At 39.0% G+C, this 10,925-nt stretch overlaps 1 protein-coding gene across 7 annotated transcripts in view; it reads right to left on the bottom strand.

The window, feature by feature from the left end:
* agrn (agrin) overlaps positions 1-10,925 on the bottom strand; it is a 285,064-nt gene that overhangs the window by 163,920 nt on the left and 110,219 nt on the right. For 4 of the 7 annotated variants that reach the window (XM_016280112.1, XM_016280113.1, XM_016280114.1 and 1 more), the window contains exon 3: positions 1,807-1,845. In XM_016280112.1, the coding sequence (XP_016135598.1) occupies positions 1,807-1,845 (39 nt within the window). Of the gene's footprint in view, positions 1-1,806; positions 1,846-8,608; positions 10,476-10,925 lie in introns of those variants that run through there. The other 3 variants (XM_016280117.1, XM_016280116.1, XM_016280115.1) reach the window with 2 other exon arrangements.

Genomic DNA, 10,925 nt, shown 5'->3' on the forward strand with positions numbered 1-10,925 from the left:
TCTGGAGAGACCTAAAAATGGCTGTCCACCAACGTTTACCATCCAACCTGACAGAACTGGAGAGGATCTGCAAGGAGGAATGGCAGAGGATCCCCAAATCCAGGTGTGAAAAACTTGTTGCATCTTTCCCAAAAAGACTCATGGCTGTATTAGATCAAAAGGGTGCTACTACTAAATACTGAGCAAAGGGTCTGAATACTTAGGACCATGTGATATTTCAGTTTTTCTTTTTTAATAAATCTGCAAAAATGTCAATAATTCTGTGTTTTTCTGTCAATATGGGGTGCTGTGTGTATATTAATGAGGAAAAAAAATTAACTTAAATGATTTTAGCAAATGGCTGCAATATAACAAAGAGTGAAAAATTTAAGGGGGTCTGAATACTTTCCGTACCCACTGTATATAATATAAATTACATGAATATAAACTTATGTAAATACATGTAAATATTTTCAAAATATATGCTGTATATGTGGTATTTATATATTATATATATTAATCACAAATGTATACAAATAATATATAATTATAATTTGTCTACATACATAGATACACATATTATATATTATATTTATACTTGAATATTTGGCTTAATTTTTGCATTTTGCATCATCTCATTATCGTTGTTCAGTGTTGTTATTGTTAACTAAAATGATAAAATGGTTTTGTTAATTGAAATAAAACTGAAATAAAATAAAATATAAAGATTAGCAAAACTGACACAACAAAAAAGCAATGTTGTCTTGTCAACTAACTGAAATCAAGTTTAAATTGAAGTACTAAAATTAGAAGTATAAAAAAAACTTAAAGAAATAAATACAAATGTCCACATTATTAAATCTAAAAAGTAAACTAAAAATATAAATATAAAAGCTAATGATCTATCAAATTAAATGTCATAACCAGACTAAAACGGTCAATAAAATATGACTAAATATTCACTAAATTTAAAGAACATTTTCACCAATATACAAAAGCCATGATCAAATCATAAAAATATGTAAAAATGAACACAGCATTGTTCTCAGAGCATTATTATGGTTTGTTTGCTGCTCCTTTGGTCATTCAGGTCTGGTTCGGTGCTAACAAGCACACTGAAAACTTTCAAAATGTATGCACGTGTGCACTGGAGTTAATTATACCACATGTAATTTCGGTGCATTAATACCAACTACACCCACACACACGAAGCTATTTTGTTGGAGTATTTACGATGGTGTCCATAATGAAGCTCCCTCCAGCTCATAAAGAGAAGCATCTCCACTGCCAGCAGCTCAGGAGTAACCTCCAAAGCCCATTTCATGTTGTCGCATATAAATATTCATTAACAGAGTGGGGAAACCAGCTGTTTCTCCCAATTAATCTGTGCAGAGATATGCCATTTGCCAATAAATTGTTGTTGTATAATTAATGACTCTCAGTGCATGGTGACAACTAGAGAAACAATACCTCATTTAATATTGAGATTTATATTCATAAACTTAGCAAAAGCAATCGGCTAATCAGCTTGAGTAATAAACGAAGCTGCGTCCCAAGGGGATGTGGGAAAACTTTAGCCGCATGCCCGAGAAGTCAGCCACCCTGCATCCCACCAGTCTAGATAAATCAAGATGTCAGGAGATTTCTACATCAAAGCAGATGTCCCTCCCTGCTTCTCGCTGACCATGTTAACAGGCTACACACAAGCCGGCGGTGGGAAGCGACGTGGCGAGGATGCCCACTTCAAACAGCAAACAAGCCTGAGCTGAGATCATTATCTGGGCAGGTTGAAAACACTCCGGTCAGGGGAATTCTTATGGGACTTACCATCAGGAGGAGGAGCCGGTGTGAAGTGAACAGGTTTATCTGCGGAGGAAGAAGAGAGAGAGAGAGAGGCACATTAGTTAAAAGGAAGACATCCGGACGGTCCCAGGTGGTTCAGCAGTCGTTTCAAATGAGTGGGTGGACAGTGGACTACATGACTCTTTCACAGAGGTTAAATCTCAAAAAGAATAGATTAAGAGAGATCCGTTGGAATATGAGATTAAAGGAATTTTGCGGGTTAAATACAACGTGAGCTCTATCGACAGCATCCGTGGCGTGAAATGCTGTCAAATATGTTTGCAGTAATGCACTTACAGCACTGAAATAAATGTTAAAAACATAATTTTTCAATAAAAGTTTGGGGGCAGTAAGATTTGTATTTTTGTTTTTGAAAGAAATTAATACTTTTTATTCAGTAAAGGCACATTATATCAAAAAGTGTTCAAGCGATCAAACGTGACACGATTTTCTCAATATTCCGATTTTTTTGCACCCTCAGATTCCAGATTTTCAAATAGTTGTATCTCGGCCAAATATTGTCCTATCCTAACAAACCATACAAGAAATGTTTCAGCATATTAAAATGATTTCTGAAGGGTCAAGTGACACTGATCTTCAGTAATGCCTGCTGAAATCCTAAAAATATTTCATGATATTGATGTTACTGTATATTTGATGAAATAAATAAAAAATGTGTCTTTATAAACATAAGAGACTAAAAAAAAAAATATATATATATATATATATATATATATATATTCTTGCAAAAAACATATATATAGGCTACACAAATTAGACATTTTGACTGAAAAAATATATAAAAACGCTGCAGTAAAACCTTGTAAACTGTAACTCAAGCATATGCAGAAATATATATATATAATATAAAAAATTAACTTGGCTGTAAAATATTGGGGGAAAAAAAAAATATATATATATATATATATATATACAGTATATATATATAAATAAAACTATCTTACTGACCCCAAACTTTTGAACTAGTAATGTAGAATTGCATTCACAGGCTGTGGCCTACATCAAAAAGCCACAAAAATGGTTTTCATACAAGGCTAAACCAAATGTTCTTGGTCAGACATTGAAATGTCTTGTTGGACAGATGAATCACCAAAACACACCAAAAAACAACAAACAAATGAAACATTTGTTTTCTGGAGATACTGACTTGATCCTCTTGTGATCTTGACAACAATGACTTAATTCTTTCATCATTTTAAAAATCATTTTATTAAAATGTTTTCTTAAATAAAAGTTTTCTGTTGCTTTTTCGTGGCCATTTCTATGCTCATACTGCTGCAACATGGATAAGAAAAATGTTGTTTATTTCAGCAACTCATTGAAGCTGAAACGTTTTTTATTGTGTACTGTTTTTTTCTAACTGTATGACATTCGTGAAGGAAGCAACGACTTTATAGTTTTAAACACTGTAAAGACTCTGAACATGTGTTTTAATTTTCATTTTGAGCCAATTCAAGGGAATGGAACATCTGCACTTTAATGCTTGAGAAAATGCTTGAGAAATCAACATCGCAAATACAACTTATGTTGAGGTCACAAGAAAATTACAGATCGCAAGAAAACAAGACAGGAAAACAATAATGCTTGTCCCTTCAGGCTTTCCGTACATACATCGTACAAAAGCAACAAACACCCACAAAAGACTATTATAAAAGAAGAAGTTACTTTGAAGAATGTTTTAACTGGTTTTTAGAAACAATGAAAGTCAATGTGGTTCAAAACAACACTGAATCCCATTGACTTTCATAGTAAGGATAAAAAAAAAAAAAAATGAGACATTTTTCAAAATATTTTCTTTTGTGTTCCACAATAGAAGAAAGTCAGGTTTGGAATGACACACGGGTGAGGAAATCATGACAGAATGTACATTTTTGGGTGAACTATCAGTTTAAGCTGTTACACTAATAAATGTTAAAGGGGTCATATGATGCGATTTCAAGTTTTCCTTTCTCTTTGGAGTGTCACAAGCTGTTCGTGAATAGATAAGATCTCTAAAGTTGCAAAGACTAAAGTCTCAAACCCAAAGAGATATTCTTTATAAAAGTTAAGACTCATCCACGCCCTCCTAAAACACCTTGTTTAAAAAGGCCCCCACATGTCTACGTCACGATGTGGGAAGATTTGCATAACCCACCCAAATGTATACGCAAAGAAAGAAGGGGTAACTTTTTTGTTGCTGCCACTGCCATGTTGTGAAGACGCTGTGTGTTTCGTTGGCCTTCCAAAAGAGGACACGACTATAAATCAGTGGTTAAGTTGTATTTACAACACTGTTCCAGAACAGTTTAACCTAAATATTCAGATGTGTGCAGCGGATTTTATGGAGGACTGTTTCCTGATCCTGGTAGAGTAGACTACAATGCCGGCTGTTGTGACTCACAGACTGTAAGTACATTTTCATATTTAAAGGATTTGCCACTGATGATTCAAACGCGAGCTTTGAGCAGTGTAGAGTAGCGCTTGTTGTTTGTCGTTTCTCCGATCACAAATGCAGTCATGGTGTTACGCGGCGCGATGCAGCGCAACGTGTAAAAAGACCGTATAAGTCATTATAATCCATAACTATGTCCCCACTGGATGCAACAAATGCCTCGTTTATAATGGGTTTTAATGTTTTTGTCTCATCACTCTGGCCGGGACACGGCATCACAGTATGGTAAGGGGAGTAACATTTCCGTCACACGCTTGAGGTATTCAGCCAATCACAACGCACTGGATAGCTGGCCAATCAGAGCACACCTCACTTTTGAGAACGATGAGCTTTGTAAAAATCGATGCGTTTCAGAAAGGCGGGACATAGAGGAGAAACAATAATGTACAGTATGTGGAAAATAATGTGTTTTTTAACCTTAAACCACATAAACACATTTCATTACACCAAATACACAAAAGAATGTTCTTTTTAGCAACATCATATGACCCCTTTAAAATATTCAGACTACAAAACCAGTCAAAAGTGTTGGGCTGAAACTCATTAAAATCAGCACCGACTGAAAGCGAGAACTGCCACAGAAGTTGGAAGCGACCCCACTCAGTCTAACTTTCCTCCAAACTGAAGTGATTTTGAAAACACTGAACTCGCGTACCTTATTACTCTTGACAGAACTGGCGTTTCAACAACACGCGCATGAAGCCATCTAGCTAAAGTGCAGCTACAACACCCTGCTTCTGCAGGCAGGAAGAACCAACACCACAAAACTATCACATCAATTGCCCAGCCAGCCGGTTGCACACACACACACACACACAGGGCCGGAGCTGGAATCTCTACTCCTCTCTTCACCAGCACCCCCAACTGCCAGGATAGAGTTTAATTTTAGGCTCACTTCAAATTGCTTGTCAACAACTGAGCGCAAGGAAGATTGGAGAGCCGGCACTGAAGAGAGGGAGAGACAGAGACAGAAAAACAGAGGTGTGAGGGAACGAGGAAGCGAGAGAGAGACGACTTGCTGTGCTTCTCTCCTTGAATAATGAAGTGTCTGTTGAACTGGTCCGAGAGTCAATCATGACAGTTACAGCGTTTCATCCTCCGGGAAACATTGCCAGAGCTGAGGGTGAATAACACACACACAGATGCATATCATAGAGATAAAATATATACTGCTCACACACTGTAATGCATAACCCTGTGACGCCCCCAAGCACAGCTCTTCTTTCTTATATGTCCAGTGGCAGTAGAGGACAAAACAACTGTCTGTGCAGGTCTCACGGGAACGTTTGTTTCTCATGTAAATGATACGCTGCTGAGAAATTCAACGCAAGGTTCACCTCAAGCACATTTGCTTTACTTAAAGAGATGAAAATTGTGTCATCTCTATTCATTATTATGTTGTTGTAAACCTATGCTTTCTTCTGTGGATCACAAAATAAGATATTTATGTCTCAGTGTCTCAGTTCATACAATGAAAATCAAAGGAGTCCAATGCTGTTTGGACTCCACTGACTTTGAAAACATCTTCCTTTTGGGTGAACTTTTCCTTTAAGGGAATTGGCAGGGACCTGGTGATACAATATTACATTGATACTTGGGTCACACTGCAATAACATTGCAATAATTTATGTTAAATTATTCATAGCACAGCTATGAAGGAAATTGTTGCCAGGGACAGTTGACAATTTTACAGTTTAATGGTTGTTATACAAAAATTTGGCCAATCAGTATTTAAAAATGTAAATGTTAAATATTGATAAAGCAGTATTTTAATTCATGATACTATACCGATATTTTCATGCCAAGAATTGGCAATATTTTCAAGAAAATGGAGATTAACTGATTAACTACAATTTAAATCGGAGCAAATCTAAATAGGTGAAATTGCAATAGGTCAATAAATACTCGATGATTTCCTTTAAATTAAAATTAGCAAAAATGTAAATGTTAAATATTGCTAAAAATAGGAAGGAGAAAAGTATTGCAATAATTTTTATACAATACCAATATTCTCAGACCAAGAATTCACAATATTTTTGTGAAAAGGGAGATTAACCACAATTCAAAGCAAATCTGAGTAGATTAAATGTACTGTAGCATTAGATCAATACAGACTCTATTATTTCTATTCTACCAAAATTCAAACTGAGAACGAGCCAAGAATATAATTGCAGAAGTACTGAAGTAATTAAGAATACATGATAAAGAAGCGAGTGAGTTAATGACTGCAAAATAACTAAACATAAATCAGAATATTATAGAATCAAGTGAATTCATGTCTCGCATGTCACTATTTAATGTAAATTTAAATCAATACTGTAATTTCAAATATGAGATTCATATTTGTTAAATATCCATGTAAAAAGCAGTAAGCAAAAATAGTAAGGCAGATACACTCTGCTATTTGTGGCCCCAAATAGGCCTAGACCTCAACTTGAACTGTCAGGCAGGCTTGCATATACGTACAGTATGCTAGCCATATGTTTTCATTCAGTGTCTGTCCTCTTTTCCTTTCTGTTTTATTATCTAGTTTGCTGATGTGTATGTATAGGCTGATGGATTTGGTTGTGGAGCTGAGCAGCTCTAGTCCTATGTGGCCTCTCTTCTCAGTGCCTGCTAAATGAAAATGGAAATGACTAACCTTTGGTCTGTATCCCACTCCAACAAGCTTTCAAACGCTACGATGCACCTCTCCATGTTAATGGTACTTCTTTCACTCCGTCCTGTTTTTTACTCTTCTTTGAGGAGCAGGGATGGAGTGCTCTAACCGAGTTTATGTTTAAATCTAATGGAATCTGTCTGGATTAAATCGATTTTGCGACATGGTCGGTTTATAAATGAACCTCACAGTCAGACTCCTTTATTGAGGGATGGAGAGGGCACATTTTTAGAATTTCATGAAGGGCCCTTTTTGGTCTTTTAATAAAGATCTAATGTAGAGGCACCGTGGATCTCTTTAAGTGAGGGCACAGGTAAGATTATGAGAAATGAGGTAGGTAATGGTTTACAGAGGGAGCATTGGGCCAAATGCTCTCTTTTTTTTTTTTACTGTTTTCTCCTTTCCAGGGCCTTTCTTTCAAAAATACTAAACATATTCCTATCTAAAAAGGTTTAAATTATTGTCTCTATACAGAACAAAGTCACATATATTCTTCTATGTAACTATTTAACAGTGTTTTAATATCTACTCAGATGGCCTGAGGCCCTACCAAAGGGCTAATTTACATTTTGTTGGGTACTTTGTGACCCAATTTGTCAAATATTTCCATTAACAATATACCAGTGTCTGCAGTGTAATTTCACATGGCATCTTACAAGCTTAATGCTGGAGAACGGCCAAAGACAGCCACTGAACTCAAGTGTAAACAGACCATATACGTGTGTGTGTGTGTGTGTGTGTGTGTGTGTGTGTGTGTGTGTGTGTGTGTGTGTGTGTCTGACATCCGCTGTACAAGCTTCCTGTTAAAAAGTCATCTAAATTTCAATATCATTAAGAATTTAATGAGGCATCACCACTGATGCATAGCAAGACCATTTTCTAATCAATTAAACTTATTTCTCTAGCAGAGCGTACTAACAACATCTTACAAAAGCTCCGAAATCATACTGTAGTCTTAGATAACGCGTTTCTATGTAACTGAGAATTCACAGAATAAGAAAACCCGGCATGCAGCTGTGCAAAAAGGCAGATAAAACAGGACAGAGATAGTAATACATCTAAAACAGGAAAAGAGCAGCATTACCTGCTGCTCCATTTCATCAAAGCGCATTGTGACATGCTCTGGCGCTCACGTTTCGTCTCCAATCTTTTCTTTGTAGGCACAGTGCCAAAACTATCTGGCAACACACACTGGCTGGCGCGGCACCCTAAGACACCAAAGCGTTTGCAGATTCACTCAAGCAGATACAGTAAGCACTGACGCTAATGCCAAGCTTTCACATCCAAAGGCATTTAATCTGCCCCCTTTATCCCACTGTGCAGTCTAAATACCACTGCTTCAGGGATGACAGAGCGCCACCGAGCAGTGTTTTTGAACACAAGCGTTCAAGCACTTTGTAGGATGAGGACAGTTTATCTGTGTCATCCTCAATCATTTCACTGTCAGGCAGAGGATCGAAGCCAACGCATTAGGGATTAGTTTTTGATTGCAATCGATCCTTATTGAACCATCCATCCGTCAAAGTATCTACCCTCTCCCATCCTGAGCATCACTGTAAGAAATCTCTACAGAGCACACAAGGGAAAGGACCACTAATCTGTAACTTATCAAGCCACAAAAACTCTACAGGGTCATGCACAAACACGAACACACAAACACATATATATATACATACGCTGCAAGTCATGTTTCACTAACTGTGACCTACAGTTATTGAGGAAGAGGAGTACAGCGAAGCCGAGCGTGGAAGTGGCCAGCAGTATGAGACAGATGTTGCAAGGAATCATGAAGTACCGCACGACCAGCGACACTTTGTGCTGGTACATGCGGTCCCGCTCCGGGGGCGGCGTGGGGTACTGACAACTGGTCATACTCCACTCCGCGCCGTCCCTAAAGTACGCCAAGTCGACAAGCGTTCCGAACAGACTCAGAGAAGAAGGATCGACAAAAGAAATCCGAAAATGGCTTCAGCTTAAACTCCAGTGGCGCTTCTTATCACAGTTCCTTCCTGAAAAACGTAGACAAATACTTTCGCCAGTCTCCAAGCAACGCATTTTGTTCCCAAATTACAGCCATTCTGGAAGGGTACAGGTCCTACAGTCCCCAACCCTCCAGCGATCCCTCCATTTCTCTCCCAAGCACAGGGGTGGTTTGTCATGAAAGGTTAGAGTGTGAGTTCTCTTGAGTGTATCTGACAAAAACTCCACTGGACCTCTGGCCTAGATTGGCAACACGACAAGCGAGTGCAAACAATCCCCGCTGCACTTTGTACTTTAAATCCGCGAGCGCAGAACTCCACCGCTTGGTGAATTAGTAATGAATTGGCTCTTGATTTGTCTTAAGGGGTGCTTGTAATTTTTTATGGCACAATGAATTCCCTTCTTTCAGGACGTGCTGCCACCTGTCTGTGCCCGACAGCAGCGTGAAGATGCCAGGCTACTCTGGTTGTGGCATGTGTCAGGATGCACTGCGGATGTGATTAGGCATCATGCTAGCCGTCTGTCCAGGGAAACGCTTGGTTGCCCACAATCTGGAATTGGAGTCATTAGCCTCTCTCTCACACACACTTTTGGACTTTTGGAGAGCGACCCCTTCCCAAATCTTCCGGAGAACGGCAACACTAGGCTCGTCTTCGGTCGTAAAAGTCTAAACTTTTCTCTACCCGCCCCAGGCTGAATCTCCTGAATGAATGAATAATTAGCCCACAGAGAGTCAGCAGCTGTCTTTGGCAAGCTCGACCATGTGCCCCGGAGAGCAGCGGGGTCTTTATCCTCAACCCCCCTCTATCCTTTAACACTGGTCCTTTCTGGTGACCTCCCCTCTTTTTTGGAAAGCACTCTGCATGAAGCGTGCAGTCAAAAGTTGTGGTGTCTGGTGAGCACTCTTCCCCTAGATGCTCCTGTCAGCGTAGAGGCGTGCTCCTTGATCCAGGCAGCCGGAAACAAGATACGAGGAACAGCTGAGATTGCCACGGCAATGTGCGCAAAGCAAACTAGACAACTGCTTCGGACAGTGCTGTTAGTCCTCAGTCCTTTTTAGTGGTTAACTCCTGAGACAAGACAAGCTCCTGTTGTGGACTCAGCCAAGTTGTTTGTCACTCTGGAAAAAGTGGCTCTTCCGTTCTCATTTCTTGTCATTGGAGTCAGAAGCAATTTCTCTCTCCGTTTAGCTCTCTCAAGCATCCGTTCCTCTTCTGGTGTACCTCCTTGTGTCCTGGGCTTAAACTCGCTCCAGCTGAGCCTCAGAGGAAGTGTTCATTGCCAGACAAAACATATACTCTGATCGCCGCTATTCATGTCAGAAAATCCCCCAGGCAGCAGGTACTCTGTCAGTGCAAGCCTGCGTTCAGCCAGCGCTTCTCATTCAAAGAGCCAGGGAGAGGTATGCACAAATGAGTGGAGCCTGAGAGGAAAAAAGCAGGAAAAAATAAAACAAACTGGCAGATGACACTTAGTCCACCTCTCCGTTACGTTAAACAATGCACAGAGCGTGTTTTCTGCATCCTTACGGCACGGACGCTCATGACTCCCTCTCTCTGCCTCGAATGAAGGAGAAGACAGTGAGAGGGGGAGTGGATGAGGGGCTGTCTCTAACAAAGGGTTGGGAGGGGTGAGAAGGGGAAGGCAGTGAGGGAGGGAGGGGGAAACCGAGAATAAAAGCTTTTGGGAATACTTGGGAGTGTTTTAAAGGGGGGAGCTGGAATGACAGCGAAAACACAAAAGGGCAATTGAACCAAAAACATGTCAAGCCTTTTCAGTTCATAGTGATTTAAAGGAGAGCGTTGCCAACAATTGTGTGAAATTGTAATTGCAAACTTTGTGGTTTAAATGGGAAAGGAAAAAAATGTGAGTAAAACAGAATCTGACTGATCTTAAACTTAAAGGACAATTTGAAGGAAAGGACTTTAAAATGGCATTTAAAATGATATATGCATATATACTGTGTATATACAGTATATATATATATATATATATATATATATATATATATAT

The sequence above is a fragment of the Sinocyclocheilus grahami genome, unplaced genomic scaffold (genome assembly GCF_001515645.1).
Source record: "Sinocyclocheilus grahami isolate Dianchi unplaced genomic scaffold, SAMN03320097.WGS_v1.1 scaffold137.1, whole genome shotgun sequence".
NCBI classification, from domain to species: domain Eukaryota; kingdom Metazoa; phylum Chordata; class Actinopteri; order Cypriniformes; family Cyprinidae; genus Sinocyclocheilus; species Sinocyclocheilus grahami.